This window comes from Microcaecilia unicolor, chromosome 1 (genome assembly GCF_901765095.1).
Source record: "Microcaecilia unicolor chromosome 1, aMicUni1.1, whole genome shotgun sequence".
Taxonomy (NCBI): domain Eukaryota; kingdom Metazoa; phylum Chordata; class Amphibia; order Gymnophiona; family Siphonopidae; genus Microcaecilia; species Microcaecilia unicolor.
The window spans coordinates 576,244,991-576,265,998 of NC_044031.1; the positions used below are offsets into that span (position 1 = coordinate 576,244,991).

At 40.2% G+C, this 21,008-nt stretch overlaps 1 protein-coding gene across 2 annotated transcripts in view; it reads left to right on the forward strand.

Moving 5' to 3' along the window:
- MTBP (MDM2 binding protein) overlaps positions 1 to 8,938 on the forward strand; it is a 177,210-nt gene extending 168,272 nt beyond the window's left edge. For both annotated transcript variants that reach the window (XM_030218586.1, XM_030218595.1), the window contains 2 exons: positions 7,233 to 7,298; positions 7,773 to 8,938. In XM_030218586.1, the coding sequence (XP_030074446.1) occupies positions 7,233 to 7,298; positions 7,773 to 7,808 (102 nt within the window). In that variant the 3' untranslated portion in view covers positions 7,809 to 8,938. The remainder of the gene's footprint in view (positions 1 to 7,232; positions 7,299 to 7,772) is intronic.
- The last annotated feature ends 12,070 nt before the right edge of the window (positions 8,939 to 21,008 follow it).

The following is a 21,008-nucleotide window of genomic DNA, read 5'->3' on the forward strand; positions in this document are numbered from 1 at the left end:
AAACAGGATGTTGTAATAATCCAGGTGTGGCAGGATCAACATCTGGACTAGCAAGGCAAAGGTTTTCTGGTCAAAGAGCGATCGACAAGTCAATTTTGAACAATGTTTTCTTCCAGAGAAGACTGGTATGTGAGGATAAGGATAGAGTGGAGTCAAGGATTACACCAAGAACTCTAGCCTCTGTTTCAACTGCGATTGATCTGCCGTCGTATAATGTTATTGAGGAGGGAACTTCTACCCCTGGGTTGTGGAACCACAGAGTCTTGGTTTTCATCACATTCAATTTTAGTTTATTTGCAACGGCCAAGGTTTGTCTGTCCTAATTAGATAGGGTCCCTGCTCGAGAGAGCTTACAATCTCCTCATGTCCAGAGTACAGTACTGTGTACGTCTGGTAGTGCTATAGAAATAAGTAGTAGTAGTATAGAGGCATATTTTCAAAGCACTTTGGGAGGCTAAGTTCCATAGGTTTCTATGGAACTTTGGGAGGCTAAGTGCTTTGAAAATGAGCTTGATAGCGTCCATCCCAGTTGTTACTATCTGAATAAGATCATAGGAGGGAAGAGAGGAAGTAGAAGCAGGTTGTCATCAGCATATGAAAGAAGGAGCTCACCTAGTCCCTTGTGGAGCGAGCCCAGTTAGGACATGAAGTTGAACAAAATGGATGAAAGTGAGGAACCTTGTGGAACACCACATTCTGGGAACCAGTAATGGGAGAGATGGTGATTTTGTTTAACCAAAAAACATCAGTTGGATAAGAATCCCCTGAACCATTTGAGGACTGGGCCAGAGATGCCAATTTGATTCAGCCTTTCAAGTATGGGGGCGTGATCGACCACTTCAAAGGCTGCTAAGATGACAAACTGAAGCAGTAGCACCTGATTTCCCTTGCATAGGTGCTGTTTTTATAAGTGGTTAGGGTGAGCAGTAAGAATTCTGTACTGTGAGCTGGTCTGAACCCAAACTATGATTGGTGAAGGATGGAGAAACCTTCCAGGTACGAGATACTACTGCAATGGAATCTACGCGGGATGCAAAGAACAAATCCTAAAGAAACTTCAAACTGCTCAAAACACAGCAGCCAGGCTTATATTTGGAAAAACGAGATTCGAAAGCGCCAAACCCCTACGAGAAAAACTGCACTGGCTGCTAATCAAAGAACACATTGCATTCAAACTCTGCACCATGGTTCATAAAATCATGTACGGAGATGCCCCGGGATACATGACAGACCTCATATACCTACCAACCAGAAACGCATCAACATGAACATACCTAAATCTCCACCACCCAAGCTGCAAAGGACTCCAATACAAATCAACCTATTCATCCAGCTTTTCCTATATAAGTACACAACTATGGAATGCATTACCAAGCACTGTGAAAACAACAAACAACCACCTAAATTTCCAGAAATTACTAAAAACTTACCTGTTCAAAAAGGCATACCCTAACGATCCAACTTAAATGCCTTAACCCTGCAACACAATGAAACCAAAGCTCGTACTGGACATAACTTAACTCTTCCCCCTTACAATTCCCTAACGTATCTGCAACACATGAACCGTACTCTACTACAACATCACTCTGCATTTGTTCATACCGATATTGGCGATCACCTATACGGTACTATGTAAGCCACATTGAGCCTGCAAATAGGTGGGAAAATGTGGGATACAAATGTGACAAGTAATAATAATAATAAAATTCCTGCTGACATAAATTTCTAGTATCTTTGTGAAAAGGGGAATGCTGGCTACAGGACGGTAGTTTGCTGGTAATGACATATCAAGGCCTGGACTTTCCAGTGTGGGAGTGAGGACGATTTTTCCAGTTTTCCAGGTTTGCTTCAAGAGGAAGCAAACCTGTCTCCAAAAGCCTGTTGAATTATGCCGTTAATAGAAGGGAGCAGGGTGATGGGAAATTAGTCTAGGACACAGTGGGATCTTGAACATTTGAACAGGAGTGATTTTACTGTGTCATATGACAAGAGGTGGAATGAGGACCAGCTTTGGTCTGACTTGGTATCCAGAGTATGGCATGTTCCCCTTAGAGGCCGTATTTCGGGGTCTGGAGTTAATTCCCAAGTCGGTCTGGCAGTGGTGATATATCAGATTGAATTTACATGATTTTATTGGAGAAGTTTACTAAGGTTTAGGTGGTTGGAATAAGTTGTTGTAGAGAATCGTCCACTGCACTGGAAGTTAGACTTCTTATTAAGGTGAAAAGCTTTTGTTATCTAAGGTGTCTTGGCTTATTAAGCTGCTGTAATAGGATTGTTTTGCACTGGTGACCTTAGATTTGTAATGGCAAAAGGCTACCCTCCAGTTAAGTTTATCAGGAGAAGAGTGGCTTATTCTGCATTGTTTTTCGAGACATCGGCATTCCCTTTTTAGCTTATCTAACTCCACTGTGTACCTTGGGGATGTTTTGGTTGTCTTTAACCTTTTTGGTTCTGATCAGCACAATTTTGTGTAGCACCAAATTCATGTTAGTGTCCCAGATTGATTTGAGTGATTCGTTGTTCAAGGTATATGGGGTGATCATCTTTTAGGTTGGTCCAGAAGGTGGTCTCATCTATTTTTCCTCTGGTGGATATCAGTTTATGGGGTTTGTGCTTGGATGGGCATGAGAAACAGATATCTATGGTGAAGTTGAGTTTGACATGATCAGACCAAGGGATGGGTGTCCCAGTTGAATGATCCATCTAAGTTGTTAGGAAGAGAGGTAATGAAGTCTAGGGTATGGATGTGCTCATGGGTGTGGCCCGTGATAGGTAGAGTGAGTCGGCTCCGCTCATTTCTAGGAATGTTTTGAAGTTCCTGACATTTGTGATGTCATCATTCTCTAGGTGTAAATTTAAGTTCCCTAGTATAACCAGCCTACAGAAGTGTAAGAGAGTTGCTGGAATGACCTCAGCTAGCGTTTGCTCAGACTTGGGCCAGGGACCTGGCGGGACAGTAAGCACAGAGAAGGCCAATCTGGCCTGATTCGGTAGAGTCATCTGCTAAAGTGACTAGTGCGACCTGAAAGAAGCTTTTATAGATGAGTGCGAGACCACTTCCTCTTTTGTCTCTTCTTGGGGAATGTAGAGTATTGTAGCCGGGTGGTAGAAGGTGAGGTAGGTTTGGGCTATCTACTTATGTAAGCCAGGTTTCTGATATGAATAGGAGGCCACGGTCGCTTAATTCAAGGAGGTCTTCGATTATGAGAAACTTATTTTGTACGGACCTGGCGTTGACATATGCAGCAGGTACTGGAGTTAAATGGGGATTGCATTGTACTGCTGAGATGTGTCTGGCAAGGATGATAGAAAGCGGATCCTGGATGGCGTGGGTCAATCGGACATGGCCTTGTTGGAATGAGTGGTATGAGGACATTCAGGACTGGTGGGAGCCTTGGTAGAGACTGAGTTTCTGTCCACAGTATCATTTGAGTGGCCCGTGAGGTGTACAGTTTTTTGGGCTTGGACTTTCTGAATGAGTTGTGAATCACGGGGATGTGGTGGTGTTCCAGTGTATCAGGGGAAATGCAACTAGTAATATCCTGCATGGTCAGGCATATCGGTAGGAGGCCACCTCATTATGGCAGTATGAACCTGGGTTCTTTTTGTTTGTACTTTATAGATTATCAGAGTGCAGCAGTTGTTGGTCTGCGGCGGGATATCAGTGTACATACGTGGAGTGCTTAAATACCTGTTTTCTTGTTGCGGTCGGCTGGATTCAGGCTCCTAGTAGGAGGCTGGGAGGCTGTTGTTGGGGATTAGTTACTTTCTCCATCTCCTGTTCGGTTATTCCTCTCGTGGTTTATTTCCCTATGTGGTTGGGCGAATCAGTTTTCCTTTGTAACTGGTGTTTGATGCAGGGCGGAGAGGGTGTGGGCCCTGGGCTGGTTTTCATGCACTGCTGGCCGATCTGAAATCCGCTATTTTTTAGGAGAGTATCATCAGCAAGAAGACATCTGTACTGAAGAAGAATTAGTCTAGATGATGATTGGGCTAGGAGTTAGGCAAATAATCTCAACACATGGTCCTTTGAAAATGTAGGATTTGCAGTTCTTCTGAGCGCAGAATATGTGATACGTTGTGCTGCTGGGAGGGACGCTTTTCTGCAGTGGGGTGAAGAAATCCTCTCTTTGGTTCTTTTCCTTGTGTCTGAGAATCACAGATGCTGCCTGGTCACCCGAGCTCCTGGCAACCAGGCCGTTCCTGGTGCTTTGAGTCAGAACCTCAAGACGCTTATTCTCTTTGCACAGAGAGGGGTGGTGATGGCACAAGTGGAAGGCCTCTCGTGCTGCTCTTTGACTGTTCTGAAGTCTGTGCTCTTGTTGTAGGTTGTAGGATGTGCGCTTGTTGGGCTGTTTTGTGTTGGGGAACAATGCACCCTCCTTGACTGGCTTCCCAGCCTCAGCTATCTGCACGTGGAGCGGTTGGCGGTGTCCGGGAGCTGCCTATGCGCTGTGGGGTCTGCAGCTTCGTTCGCTACCTCTCTCAGGGCTACCTGACCGGTGGTAGCAAGATGGCTGATTTGCACTCCTCTGGGAACAGGCTCGCTTTCGCGGAATCATGTTGTCCGGCGAGTTCTAGGACCACATGGATGGGTTCAATGCATTATCAAATGATAATGTGGTATTCAAAATTAGTACAGTTATATGCCATTAAATATTATGGCTGTAAGTACAGTACTTTCCTCTCTGTGAGCACGGGAGGTGAGCAGAAGCTAAAAAAAGATATCCTGAATGAATATGCATGAGACAGAGATGCATGTCTGCTGCCTCCATTATATTCAACTGTCTCTCATACATATTTATCAAGGATATCCTGAAAACCCAGCTGGCTAGTGGTGCCCAGTACAGGTTTGGAACCATTGCCCTAGTCTTTGTACTTATTTACTGTTTCAAAATCAATTCATGTTTCCCTGTTCTAATTATAAGAATATAAGCATTGCCATACTGGGACAAATTGAAGGTCCATCAATCCCAGTGTCCTGTTTCCAACAGTGACCAGTCTAGGTTACAAATACCTGGCAAGATTCCCAAAAAAGTAAAACAGATTTTATGTTGCTTACCCTAGAAATAAACAGTGGATTTTCCCAAGTCCATCTTAATAATGGACCTCTGTGATATCCCCCTTTAGCTGTCTCTTCTCCAAGTATAAGCTTTTCCTCATCTGAGAGTTCATCCCTTGAATCATTTTGGTCACCCTTGTTTTTTACCTTTTCTAATCCAGCTATAATTTTTTTGAGATGCAATGACCAGAATTGCACACAGTACTCAAGGTGAAGTCACCCCATGGAGCCATACAATGGTGTTAAAATATTCTTTGTTTTATTTTGTATTCTTTTCCTAATAATTCCTAACATTTTGTGCTTTTTGGCCACCACCGCACAGTGAGCAAACGATTTCAACATATTGTCCACAATGATACCTAGATCTTTTTCTCAGGTAGTGACACCTAATATGGAACCTAGTATGTACTGTACCTATGATTAGGATTATTCTTCTCAATATATATCACTTTGAACTTGCCTAATACTATAAGGGATGCCTGATTGGAGCCTGTTCTGAAAAGGAATAGGTACCTACAGTCCTTTATAGAATACAGGCATAACTAGATATATGCCCATTTGCAGTTAGGCATGAGCACTTATGCCAGCCATAGAGCTGGTGTAAATGCTCATGCTTAGATACCAGAGATGAACGTACATTCATAAATGTGAATCCTGCCCAGACTCCACCCACATGTATGCCCACTTGGAAAATATACACTGTGGAAGATACGAGCATATTTACAGAATAGCTCATAGCTGGAATTTTGGTATTTATTTGCATATGTGCCAGTAATCTAGTTATTTACATGTATATTTGCCATGGAAGTGTTAGTTCCTTCTTTCTAGAATTACCCCCATAGTGCACGTAAAGACCTAATATTTCTAAATCAAAAGTTCTGCAAGCAAGGGTGGGAAACATTCTAAAAGCAACAATAGAAAGACCCTTACCTCCCTGTTTACTAAACCGCGCAGCAATGCCGACACAGCCCATTCAAAGTGGATGGGCTGTGTCGCCATTAGCGCACAAAGCAGCCGCTAGTGTGGCTTAGTAAACAGGGAGATAAGTTCACAACAGAACACATTTAGAAACTTATTTCTGTCAAAGGAAGTGTTATAAAAGTACTGAGCAAAAGAATGCACAAACTTACACCTGCCATATCTTCTGTTCTCTTATTTTGAATCTGCAAAATAACCTTCAAATAGCGATTATGTATTAACATTTGTAGAAAGATGTCATGTTGAACCCTGTACCATGTAGCGATTATCAACTTTTGTTCACTTGGGGGTAGTTATCAAGCTACATTATGGTTATAGTGCGTATTATTTGCCTTTTAATGTGACTTAAAGAGTATTAATGCAGCATTTCTAGTAAAAATGCAGTGAAATTTAGGTCATTCAGGGTTACATAGTAATGATATACAAAACAATCAACTCCATGTAAAACACCTTATTAATATATAAATTTTATAGTTCAACTTGCGGTGAACGTGTATGAAATCTGATCTGCGAGACTACCTCTAGGAGTTGTCTACTCCATATTGAACCCAGCACCGGTAAGGGCTGGAATGACACGGGATAGCTCCTGTCTGGACCCCACTAGACCCCAGGGTGGGAGGGAGATTTCTGTGTGTTGGGGGGAAGGGTTTCTGCTATGGGGAGGCCCTTAATATGGGGGGGGGGGGGGGTCTTGCTTTGGGCATGTCTTTAGATGGTGAGGCCCATTGGTAGAGGGTACATTTTTTTTGGGGGGGGGGGTGGAGGGGCTCAGGAGGTCCCTCTTATGAGCAGTGGCCAGCCCCTTTCAGCCATGTCAGGAAGCATCTAGTCATGGCTGTGCGGCCTGATGCTCCTGGGAAGATCAGATAATGTTGCTTGCGAGATGGCTCACAAGCAGCATTTTTCATTTACTACTGGATTCAGGAACCTCTGGTTCTGGGCTACCACCAGATGTTCAACTCCTATGGTAAATCAGGGTTCAGTAAAAGCTCAACGTTTACCATACCTTGATAGCTTTCCTCCTGAGAGATTCATTGAGCTATACCATTTAACTAAGGGTGTATAAACGTTTGCACACAACAATATATCTAAATAAGTAGGCATTGAACTGAATGGCCATAGTAAAGCTATCCTGAGCTCTCCAGTTCCAATACAATTAAACATGTGGTGTTTTCATTTTTACCTTTAGGATCTGAAAACCTCTAGAGGTTTACTAGAGGAGATGAAGAAAACAGCTAACAATAATGCAAAACAGGTAATTTTATTTCTGAAGTATGCTGAGTGCAATAACAGAAAATTTGAAAGTATTGAAACCAGGTCTTTCTAAGTGTGTTGTGAATCATATGACCATGATAAAAAAAACAAACAAAAAAACACTTGACTCTGCTAATCTGCCAGATCTGCTGATCATTGATGTTGATGCTTGTGGAATTGGCATTTTGCCTCTTCAAGTCTTGTGAAATAGCCCTATAATATTAAAACAGATCTATATTGCCATCATTTTATATTCTTAAGAGAATTCAACAGTGACACCTTTTAGAAAATGTAATTTTCTTCTACACTGCTACAAAGATATTCATTTTTCCTGGTAAATGAACATCATATCTGTGTTTTTAAGAAGAGTAATATCGCTAATGTATTAAGAGCTACAAAATGTTATATTTGCATTTTTCCGAATGTCTTTTCCCCCCGATAAGCATTTCTATTATGTTTTCATTTAATTCTTTAGGTTATTCAGTGGGAACTAGAAAGGAGAAACAAGTGATGAACATCTTGGCTGGAGCAGTAAAGAACAGTGTTTATATAAAAGGAAAATGGTGGGCATTGTCATGGCCTTTTCTGTATTCCTCCCAGTTAACGGGTTATTTACCTTGAAAATTAAATTAAATGAAAAATAAGTACACACAGCTCTAAAACCTGGAAGCAAGATTATGAATTTGCTTGTGGCATATTATTAATTGACATCATTCCCTTCTTTCTCTTCTGTTTGTAGTCAAGATTATAATGTGACTTCGAACACTAGCTGTTCAGTGAGAGAAAAAGACCTTCATGATCGTTTTGCTTGACAGTTCCAATGTGTTTGGTCTTTCTGCTTTCATACTTGTCTCAGTTTTATGCACTGAGCCCTGCAGTAGATAGTGTGATAACTGTGTTAATATGTGCAGTTAGTAAATGGCCTTCAAAATATTTGAAGGAGTCGCAGAGGAAACCTGAATCCCTATCCCCCTGTGCTCTTTCTTGCTTCTTCTCTCTCTCTTCCATGTGCTTCCTTACTCCATGTGTTCCCATGAGGAAGAAGAAATTCATAGAGCTGTGTTTTGAGTATTTTTACACCAAAAACCTGTATATACTGTACTTTTACAAACAAAAAGGTGTAAAAATGCACACTATAATAAGTAAGGCTACATGAAATGATGAGTTTATGGTGTTCACTGTACACTTTTGCTGCTTAACAGGGTCACACAGGAACCTAACCCCTTCTTTTTCCATAGGATCAATGGTTCCGTATTCGCGTTTTCAATATTCACAAGGTTTTCTAGGAAATTAACCCCAACGAATAGCGAGAACGGACTGTAAACTTATAATGCACTCTTCAGAATACATTTGAAGAGAGTACCAGTACCATAACTGTATGAAAATAGTATTAAATTATGTTTAACATTTTTTTCTCCTTTTGGAAGTGCAGCATTTGTTTCCTATTACACATTAGTGTAAAATTACTAAACCACATTAAGTTCTGCTGGGTAGAACTGTTTGGTATGTAGCATGTCTTCTAGAAACTGATGGTATTCTGCATTCTAGAATAAGGTGATATGTCTAAGACAGACCTTATTATATGTTTTATACTTTGCAAATCATTTTGTAGAGTTTGCTTTCTCTATTAATAAAAAATATAGTGCCTATAATTGTAGTGTCAAATCTTTTATTCTTTGCATGTTTTTGAATGGAAAATTATTTCTTTATACAACAGAGTTTACTTTTTATTCTTGAAGCATAGTCATCAATATAACATTGCATACTGATGATTCTCATCTTGCACTAAGAATGGGCTATAGTTTTTCTTTTGCACTTAAGGTTTGTTTTATGCTATGCACTTAATACACATTAAAACACATTGTTTGCACAAATACCATTTTGGGCTAGATTCTATATATGGTACCTTAAAACTCTGTGCCGAAAAAAGTGCTATTTTATAAGCCACGTTTAAAGTTATGGGCGGTTTATAGAATAGCTCTTATGCCCGGGAGTCGCGCCTTACTTTAGGCACAGCTATTTGCACCAACTGAAATGTGGTGCAAATGTACGCACCTAAATTAGGCGTACAATCCCCATATTCTGTAACGTGTGTAAATGCTGAGAACATCCCCATTCTGCCCTTGACCTTCCCAATTCTGCGCCCATTTTTTTCCTAACTTGTGCATAAATTTACAAGTGTAAGTTCCAATTAAATGTAGTGCCAGTAATTGCTTGTTAAAAAGCCAATTATTGACACTGCTGTTCAGTTAAATTGTGAATGCAAATTGGGCACACGCAGTTTTTGGCAACTTTTATAGTAACGCATATTGATGGTGTTAGCGCACAGTTAAGAAAATCCAGGACAATTGTGTTTGAATACAACTTTTAGTGACATGCATCTAATGATCAGTACTAGTTTAAGTTTTTTACCCAAAATAAATATGCTTTTTGAAATGAACATTTTGTGTCTTATTTCTCTGATGAATTTTTGAAAATGAATACAACTTCTGTTTGTCTTTGAAGTCCAGGAGTTCTCCCTCCCCTGATACTGCCCCATGGAAGGTTCTTGCAAAACTCTGCCTATGGGGCAATGAATTTTAACTTGTGCCACTGCAAATGCTCTCTGATTGATGTGGGAGGAGTGCTAGATGTGGTGTACTTGGATTTTAGCAAAGCCTTTGACACAGTTCCACACAGGTGACTGATAAATAAATTGAGTGCCCTCAGTAAGGGACATAAAGTGGCTGACTAGGTTAAAAACTGGTTAAATGGAAATAGACAGAGGGTAGTGGTAAATGGAGCTTATTCTGAGGAAAGAGATGTTATCGGTCCTCGGGCCGGCTCTCTTTAACATCTTTGTGAGTGATATTGTGGAAGGGCTGTCTGGTAAGGTTTGTCTCTCTTTAGATGATACCAGACTCTAGTAGGGTGGACAACCCAGAGGGTTTGGATGGCATAAGGAGGTATATAGTGAAGCTTGAAGAATGGTGACAATTGGCAGCTAAAATTTAATGCTAAGAAATTCAGGGTCATACACTTGGGTTACAAGAATCCAAGGGAAAGGTAGAATATAGGGGGTGAAGTGCTTCTGTGTACAGGAGATGAACGAGACTTGGGAGTGATTGTGTCTAATGACCTTAAAAAGGCCAAACAGGTAGAAAAGGAGAAGGTCAAAGCCAGAAGGATTCTTGGGTGCATAAGGAGAGGGATGACCAGCAGGAAAAAAGAGGTGATAGTACCCTTGTATAAGTCTCTGGTGAGGCCCCATTTAGAGTACTCTGTGCAATTCTGGACACTGCACCTACAGAAAGATATAAACAGGATGGAGTCAGTCCAGAGGGCAGCTACAATATTGATAAGCAGTCTCTGTCATAAAACATGTAAGGACAGACTTATGAACCTTAACATGTATACGCTGGAAAAGAGGCAGGAGAGAGGTGATATGATAGAGACATGTAAATACCTCAGTGGCGTTAATGTGCAGGAAGAGAGCCTTTTTCAAATGAAGGAAAACACTGGAATGAGAGGGCATAAGATGAAATTAAGAGGAAATAGGATTAGGAGGAATCTAAGAAAATACTCTTTCACGGAAAGGGTGGTGGATGCGTGGAATGGCCTCCCGGTGGAGATGGTGGAGACAGACTGTGTCAAAGTTTAAAAAAGCATGGGATAGGCACGTGGGATCACTTAGGAAAAGGAGGAGTTAGTGGTTACTGAGGAGGGGCAGACTGGATGGGCCATTTGGCCCTTACCGGCTATCATGTTTCTATGATCTCACCAGTATATTGTTGGCTTTCAGCAGGATATGGGCTGCAGCCTTATCTCTTTGCAAAATAAATAAGATGAGAAATCTTATATGAAGGTTTCTTGCCTTCATATCTTTAAGTTGGCAGAATTTCTAAAGGTCCCAGGCCAGTGGAGCATTTGGTGGAACCAAATTCAAGAGTAAACACAGGTACAGACTAGGTATGTATATCCATTAGTATGCCTTAAAAAATCTAGTGCCTGCAGAATCGATGTAATGCACACTAACCTATGGATCAACATGTGTATAATCAATTTGTATACACTAAAAATCAAACAAAATAAAACATGGAAAAGAAAATAAGATGATAGCTTTTTTATTGGACATAACTTAATACATTTCTTGATTAGCTTTCGAAGGTTGCCCTTCTTCGTCAGATCGGAAATAAGCAAATGTGGTAGCTGATAGTATATATAAGTTAAACATCCAACCATTACAATGACAGTCTAGCAGGGTGGGGGTGGGTAGGAGGTACGCATGGGGACATCAAAGCATTTCATTGATAGTCTCAGGATGGGTGTGGGTAGGTGAGAGGAGGGTGATAAACAGAGAAATACAACTTTATGGTTTATAATGGGCTAGAAAACCCAGATCCTTGTTAAGTCCCGTCTGTTGGGTGTCAAAATATTCAATCATTCTGACTTCAAAGGTCTTATGTTCCTGTATTGTTTTAAAGTTATCTTTCAAGATTCTTACGGTGAAATCACTGGTGCAGTGTCCTGGTCTTGTAAAGTGCTGGCCCACGGGTGGGAACCTGACTGGCACCAGCTTTCTTCATGTTATGTCTATGTAAATTAAATCTTGTCTTAAGCATCTGGCCTGTTTCCCCAATATAGCATCCTTCGTTACATTTTTTACACTGAATGATATATACCACATTGGAAGATGAGCATGTGAAAGATTCCTTTATGTTGAATATTTTTCCTTTGTGACTGACTGTGGGGTCCTGTGAAATGTTTTGGCATAGCTTGCAGCTGGATATATTACAGGGAAATGTGCCCTTTTCTTCCTTTTCAGTCTGTGTTGGGAGTTTACTTCTGATTAGCTTGTGTTTTAAGTTGGGTGGCTGTCGGAAGGCCAGCACTGTTGGGGATGGGAATATCTCTTTCAGTAATTCATCCTCCTGGAGTAGAGGCTGTAGGTCTCTTATGATTTTCCTCAGTTTCTCCAGCTCTGGGGTTGTATGTCACTACAAGGGGGATTCTGCCCATGGCTTTTTTTTCTTTGTACTGTAGCAGATTTTCCCTGGGTGTTTTGAGGGAGGAGGCAATATTCTTGGAGATTATTTTGGGGTTGTAGCCTTTCTGTTTGAAGGATGCAGTTAGGATTTCAAGGTGTCTGTCTCTATCCCCTGGGTCAGAGCAGATACGATGGTATCTTGTGGCTTGGCTGTAAATAATGGATCTTTTTGTATGTGAAGGATGGAAGCTGGAGTTGTGGAGGTAGCTGCATCTGTCTGTGGGTTTCTTGTATATAGATGTTTGTATACAGCCATCACTGAGACCGTGGTGTCCAAAAAATTTACTTTTTCTGGGGAGTAGTCAATTTTGAATCTGATGGTATGTATTGAAGGAATAGTAAAATTGTTTGAGTTTCTTCTCCTTCCATCCAAATCATAAAAATGTCATCAATGTACCAGTAGTATTTTAGAGCTTTGGTCTGGTATGTATTCAGAAATGTCTCTTCCAGCTCAGCCATAAAAAGGTTGGCATATTGGGGTGCTGTCCTGGTGCCCATCGCAGTGCCCATTATTTGTAGATAGATGTCATTGTTAAAGTGGAAGTAGTTGTGAGGTAAAATAAATTTGATTAATTTTGTAATAGTTTCTTGTGAGTATTGATGGTCCAGTGTGGATGTTTTTAGGAGTCTCCCACATGCAGCTATGCCATCCGCATGTGGAATGTTGCTGTATAGTGATTCTACATCCATCGTGACCAAAAGGGTGTTTGGTGGTAATTGGTTGATATTTTTCAATTTATTCAGAAAGCCTGTGGTGTCTTATATGACGCTGTTAGTTTTGTGCACGAGAGGTTTCAGAATTCCTTCTATGAGTCCAGATATTTCCTCTGTGAGTGTGCCAATACCTGATATGATTGGTCTGCCAGGGTTTCCAGGTTTGTGGATTTTGGGTAGCATGTAGAATGTGCCCACAGAAGGCTGGTTTGGTATGAGTTTCTTCAAATGTGGCTGTACTTGTATAGGAAATGTTCTGATAAGGTCTTTTAGCTGCTTTGTATAATCCTGTGTGGGGACCTCAGTTAGTTTCCTGTAGTATTTATTGTCCGAGAGCTGTCTGTGCCCCTCTTCAATGTATTTTTGTGTGTCCATAATTACCACTGCGCCTCCTTTGTCTTCGGGTTTGATGATAATGCGTTCGTTAGTTTGTAGAGTTCTTATGGCCGCTGTTTCTGGTGGGGTAAGATTGTACAGAATTCTCTTTTGTTTGTTGGAAAGTTGTGATTTGACCCTATGTCTGAAGCTTTCTATGTAATTGTCCAGCTTGTAGTTTTGTCCCTCCTGTGGGGTGAAATAAGTGTTCTTTTGTTTAAGACTGTATTCCGGTCTGTTGGGGGGTCCCTTTATTGTGGAAATGTGCTTTTAGATGCATTTTTCTAAAGAATTCTTCTAGGTCTACCACACCTATCTACTTATACATTAAAAAAAAAAAATCCTAGTGTGCATTTCAAAAATAAACCTTTTTTGCCTGTGCACATTCCTAGTGGATTAGTAGCATGGAATGTTGCTGCTATTTGGATGGATTGGTCACTGTTGGAAACAGGATACTGGGCTGGATGGACCATTGGTCTGGCCAGTATGGCTATACTTATGTTCTAGTTTACATGGATGCCATGGGTGCCCGCAAACTCCTTTTGCCCTCTGAATGCTGGAATAGTCATGAATATAGGCTTTCTGATCATGGTGCTGCTGATTTTTGAAGAGGCTTTTTCTTTTTCTTTATTTGAAAAAAATGTTAGGAAAGATAGAAGAAGCCCAAGGGTTTTTTTCTTCACTGAGATTTTTTTGTTTTCTTGAAAGAGAACGTGCCTGGCACCTTGTTTTTTTAGAAGCCGTTTTACCTAATTGTAGGACTGAAGATGCTATCCTTTGGCACAACTATTTATCAATTGCACAGAGTTACTTGCACCGAGTTACTTCCACCTTCTATGGCAATCCTCTCACAAAGTTGTGCGCACATGCTGACCCTGTCCACCTTTTACACAAATTCCATTTGGTTGGTAGTTTGAATAGTCCCAGTTCAAACAGATGCTAGCTAAAAAGTAAGTCTTTCTGAATTCTTGGTAAGTAAGTTAGCCTGCCTATTAGTGGTCACAACAAGACTGAGTCTCCTTTAGACCATTTATTTTGTTTCAGCAGTTTGACTATGTTCACCTTTTCTATAGGCAGCTGGTTAAATAAGACCTTTATAGCATCTTGGGGGGTTTTTCCCCCCAAGATCTACTTTAGAAACCTTTTTTTCTCCCACTAGAGTTTGAACTCCTTTTCTTCTCTCTATGCCTCCTTATACAGGTTGCCTCCAGGAATATATTGACATTGTGGGAATAAGCAAAGCATTTTCTTTACTGTATTAGTTCACCCACAAACCTCAGGAAGGATTCTTTTTAGAACCATGTTGTCCCTATCATAGGGAAGACGGTTTAAGAGAAGGTACATTAGGTTACCACCTTTAGCAGGGTATATTTCTCTTGCTATCAGATTGTTAATTTATATGGATGATTGTCAGGTTGTTTTCTCTCTGACAGATATTGCTGGGAGTGTATGAGAGCAACTGGTATTATATTTTAGAAAATGCTTCCTGACAGTTTAATGCATGTGCTTAAGTTTGAGAGGAGTTAACAGCATATTGGGCCTTCTGGACTGGGAGATTTCCCTGTGGGTTGGGAGAAGCTCAACTTTTATAACAACTTGCCTTATCTTCAGTCCTTCCTCCCTGTATTTCTTCATCCCCTGTTTCCCCACAAGTGTACATTTCCAAAGGCACATTCCTTAGGAGCGACGGTAGCCTGCAAACACAGAACCTGAGGATCAGCATGCATTCACAGGCACCACTGTAACCCCACCTCTCTTTTGTATTTGACTGCCACTGTTGCAGCTGCCTATGCCCTTTTCTGACTTCTAGCTAGCAGCCTGAGGTTTACCTGCTTTGAGTGGTGTGAAGATGGTGGACTGGTGGCAGAGGAACATAAGATGTACAATACCGTAAGTACAAAATTGAGCCCAGCATTCTATCTCTGATAGTAGTCAATTCAGCTCCCAAGTACTCGGGGTTCCAAAGAGTAGATCTGTCCCTTGTTACACCCAGAAATAAGTAGTGGATTTCTATGAATTTTTCTTCCAGGAATTTGTCTAACCCCTTATTGTACCTATTTTATTTATTTGGATTTTTGCTCGCACCATTTTCAGTAGTAGCTCAAGGTGAGTTGCATTCAGGTACACTGGGTATTTCCCTGTCCCTGGATGGTTAAAGTCTAATTTTGTACCTGAGGCGAGGGTTAAGTAACTTACCCAAGATCACAAGGAGCAGCAGTAGGATTTGAACCAGCCACCCCTAGATGTGAAATCCAATGCTCTAACCACTAGGCCACTCTTCCACTCCACCTAGATAGGCTAATTGCCTTGATCACATTTCCCAGCAACAAATTCCAGAACTTAATTTTACATTGAATGAAAAAAATACTTCCTCTGATTTTTGTGTTGTCAGTTTCTCTATGGAGTCTTTCTTGATCTTAGTACTTTTTGAAAGGCCAAACAGCCATTCCTTATATACCTATTCCATGCCACTCATGATTATATAGACCTCTATTATATCTTCTCTCATCATTCTCCATGCAGAGGAGCCCAAACCTGTTTAGCCTTTCTTAATAGGGTAACAGTTCCATCCTCTCTATCACTTAGGTTGCCTTTCTTTTTACCTTTTTTTGTACCATTGTTTTTGAGTTGGGCTGACCAGAACTGCACACAGTATTCAAGGTACAGTCACACCATTTCTGAATAATTTGTACCATTCATTTGCTTTTTTGACTCCCACTGGCATACATTGAGCTATTGATGTCAGCATATCTACCATGACTCCAATATCCTTTTCTCTGTGGTGAGTCTTAACATGGAACCCAACATCATATACCTACGGGGAGGGTTACTTTCCCTATATGCTTCAGTTCTTCTTAATTGTCACCATCAAAAATGATTCTACATTTTGTATCTCTCCAGCATTTGCTGCAGTAAAGATTTAAGCAAATAATTTGTGGAGGGGCATTTTCAATATGACATTTATTGGGTGTTTTGCTCAAAACATTTAAAATTCAAGTGGTGAATAAAAAGAATTTCAAAACAGCAAAATGTTTATCTATTTGTTCTGAAAATGGCCATTTGCCAGATGCTCCTGTACTCTACATCTTTTTTGGACCATTTAAAAAAAGAAACTGTCCAAGTGAAAAACGCACGAAAGCAAGCCAGTGGGATGGAGGAGGAGCCAGCATTCTTAGTAGACTGGCCACACAGACATCCCAGCAGAGCAGTGGGGCACCCTAGGGGACAGTGCAGTGAACTTCACATAAAAGCTTCCATGTAGACATCTCACTCGGCGAGGCCCTCCAAAACCCACCAAAATCTTACTGTACCCAACTATACACCACTACAATAGCCCTTCTATCTGCAGGTATCATATGTGGGTACAGTAGGCTTTGGGGGGGGGGGGGGCTGACACTTTTCACCACGTGTAACAGAGTGGATAATGGGCTTGGGTCCCCTTCTCCACAGTATACTGCACTGTTCACCAGGCTACTCCAGGGACATGCTTGCTGCTTTAATAGGACTGTCATAGAGGCTGGTATGTATTGTTACTTTCACATCTTTGGGGGGAGGGAGGTGGTCATTGACCACTGGGGGAGAAAGGGGAGGCAAGCAAAATGTCCAAATGCTGCTTTAAACATTTTTCTCTTTCAAAAATGAGCACCTTAGTTTGTCTGCTATGGGTTTGTGCTCCCTGAATCCCTTTTCAACCCTTGGTCGTCTGTTTCCTCATAGCTGCCTTGCTTCAAATGCACTTGAGAGAGGTTGTGGTATAAGTTTTTCACTCTCTATAAAACTTCTTTTCAAAATCTTTTGTCATGCCTTATTAATGGTTTAAATAATTTGCCTTTGCTTATGATCTTTCCTATTTTCTTCATTTGGATCTGCTTTCCATTTGATAGGTGTTCTCCTTAATATCCTCGTTTACCTCACCATTTAACCCTGCTGCCAGTCATTTGGTTGTCTTTTGACCTTTTCTAATGTGTGGAATACATTTGGTATGTGGATTACAGCAGCAAGAAGCTAGAACATTTCTAAGAATTAGAATTACTTTTAAAGAAGTAAGCTTACATTGTAAAGTAGTTTGGCCCTTCAGAACCCTCTGAGAAAGAAAAGCTTTTAGCTTCTTTTGAAAGTGTAAATAATTGGATTCTATCTAACATCTAAGCCAGGGCACAGGTGTGGGCTTGGAAACAAAGTCTGTGAAACATTCTCTTTCCGGTCACTCCTTTTGTAAAATAATATGATATTCTATTCTCCACCAATTAAATGTAATATAACAATAAGAATATGTAAGAAAAGGGGGAATTAAATAATATATTTGTTGAATTACATTAACCTGCACTGTAAGGTTTAAGGACATGTGCTCAGAACATAAAGACCATATATTTAACTTTAAAATGTTTATTTACGATACAGGTAATGTAATAACGTTACAAACGAGAGAGGCAGTTTTTAGGAATCTTTCACAAGGGGAATATGCTTTCAAGATAGCAAGTCTGAATTATAAATTAGGTTGGATTAATGGTAACTCACTTTGATGGAGGCTGCTGGTTGGAGTGATGAAGGAGATCCTTGCTGGAAAAGAAGTCTTTTTGTTGCAGAGTTGTTGCTGGCGCCTGGAGAAAGTCTTATCTGGGATGTGTGTGAAGTCTAGCAAGGCTCAGTGAAGGTCCACATCAGGAAGCGGACAAAGGGAGCAGGGCCAGAGCTCTAGAGCAAGAGATCGAACTGAAAATGTTCCAGGCTTTTTATAATTTCTTCTTGGACCATAGGCTGAAGTCAGGTGGGGTGTACTCGATCCAATGAAAATTCAGAGATAGCTGAAAACTGGTTTCATCTAGTTTTTGAGATGCAGCATGGTAACTGGTCATATATGTTAATGACATCGTAAGACTTTCTTTCTGGACATCTGCTGTGATATACATCCAGAAGGCATCTGACAGGATTAAAAGAGTCTTTGAGAGTAAGTGGGCTTCTTTTGTTAGATTAGATAGGTAGATGGGCTTTTCAGTCTCTGACTCATTGTCTGAGAATAGGTGGAGTTTCACTGTCTAGTTAACTCCAGCCTCTGTGATTGCTATCCATCTTCAGATTTTTGTTCTTTAGAGTTGTGTTGATGGACTTAGGTATCCACCCAGCTAGTTTTTGTTATCAGTAGTTTCCAGGGGCGGGGGAGAGGTGAAAGTAAAGTCTTTGCAACTGTATATTTTATATGTACATTTGTATCTGATCCAGCAAAATCAATAACTCTGACAATTAAACTCATGTTATGCTACACTTTCACCAAGGGAAACTGCAAGGTCAGGTACTATACTGTTCCTTGTCACACACAGAAATTTTATCTGACTCTATACTGCCCTATTCATTTCAATATCATTTTTGTATCCTGGTATTAGTGTCCTATTGGTCTCTGAAATATCTATTATGTCTATATCCTTATTTGGTGCTGTATATTCTAATTCTCCCACTCTCCAGTCTTATTTATTCTTTCATCATACAGACATTTTCAAAAAATGTGCATAAACAATTTATCTCAAAAAAACGGTCTCGAACACTACAAAAGGAACAGAGCAGTGCAACAAAAATGACTAAAGGGCACAAACAGCTCTTATGAAAAGATTGGATCCTTAGCATGAAGAAGAGACATGAGAGGGTTTACAAAATCATGAATAGTGTAGAACTAGTTAATAGGCAATGGTTACTGATGCTTTCCAATAGAACTAGTGTTATTGATGTGCCATTAAACTAATAGCAAATTTAAAACAAATTAGAGAAGCTATCTGTTCAGTCAGCACAAAATTAAAACTTGCTACCAGAAAATGCGATCAATGCTAGTAATGTAGCTGAGCTTTTGATAAGTTTCCATTAACCACTGTTTAGCTGGACAGACTTTGATGTCTCCACCTTCTGCTTCTGGGAGCAAGCAGCGGTAGCTCGATTTACTGTTACGTACTGCACTATCCATGTTCATTCTGTCAGATCAACATGTTCTACAATGTCTGATTGCTTGCTGACAGCAATCTTGATGATCTTTCTCTTAATGAAACCTGTTGGCAGAGGCTGATGTGATTTTGGACTTGAAGAACTCTATCTGCCAGGCTGTGGGATTTTTAATGAAAACCGTCCCATAAGAGAGAGTAATGGTGTTGTTGGCATAATGCTTAATTGGGATATACAGTGTCTCAGATACCCATAGAGCTGTCACCTGGAATAGAATGCCTAATATTAAAGCTATTAGGCCCATTACAGTTATACTACTGTTATTCTATAATACCCCAACTGAGCTGCAGTGAGGGCTGTCCGCCCTTGGATAATTTATTTCTACAATTTCTTTGAAGTATCCTAATATAAGGTAATTTTAACATTCATTATCAAACTTTGCTTTCTGGTTCCTAGCTGGTACTATGGTAGAATGCCCTAATGATATAAGAAGACACACCATAGACTTGGTATATCAGATACTTCCCTGGCGTTAGATTCCATCTCATGTAAAGCTATAGACTTGAAATTCCACTCTCTGATCTCTTTTCCTTTGTTTTAGAAGCCTCTTAGATCTTTCCTATCTATATTTATAATTGGCTATGGGAGATTACTAATTACTTCAAAATTCTTGGGGAGGTTGGGTGATTACTGAAGACCTATCTCTTTGATAGAGCATATCAAAAAGATCAACCCATGTGATTATGCACAACTCGCCTATCTAATTTCAGAACTGTTTCTTAATATCTGCTTGTATACTATTACTTTGTTTTTTATCATCATGCTGACCAAGATCATGCAATACTAAACGTTTATTTTACTAACATTCTTCCACTACTCATGATGTATTGTAAGCCACTTTGAGCCTGCAAAGAGGTGGGATAAGGTGGGATACAAATGCAACAAATAAATAAATAAATAAAATAGTTATAGTACCTTATTTTGATACATTAGAACTGATGTGAAGGCTCATTTTCAAAGCACATAGACGTACAAAGTTACATGTTATGTAGCTTTGTAAGTCTTTGAAAATGAGCACTGAGCTCATGTTTAATTGTAATGAAGAATTATCTTCCTTTTACAATGGGGTTGCTCCAGTGAAAGAAACTGTGCTGTTGATCTGTTCCCTGAAACTCAGAATCATTATTTTGTATTCAAAGGCCAATCTCAATATCTCGGTGGTTTACATGTTAGATGCAGCATACGGGTCATCAGAAAAGAAATGGAGAATGTCAGCTTTGACCACAGATAATGCTGTCTGACATTAGTTAGGGCTTCTGATTTTAATTTTAAACCAATACACACTGATAAAGAACCCCTGGTACAAAGTAAAATGGGTGTTTATTTTGACACCCACGAGACAGGACTTAACAAAGATCTGGGTTTTCTAGCCCATTATAAAGCATAAAATTGTATTGCTCTGTCATCTTCCTGACTCACCTATCCACCCCCATCCTGTTAGACTGTCACTGAAATGCTTTGATGTTTCACTTATATATACTGTTATCTACTAACATTTGCTTATTTCCGATCTGCCGAAGAAGGGCAACCTTCGAAAGCTAATCAAGAAATGTATTGTTATGTCCAATAAAAAAAAGGTATCATTTTCTTTTCCATGTTTTATTTGTATTG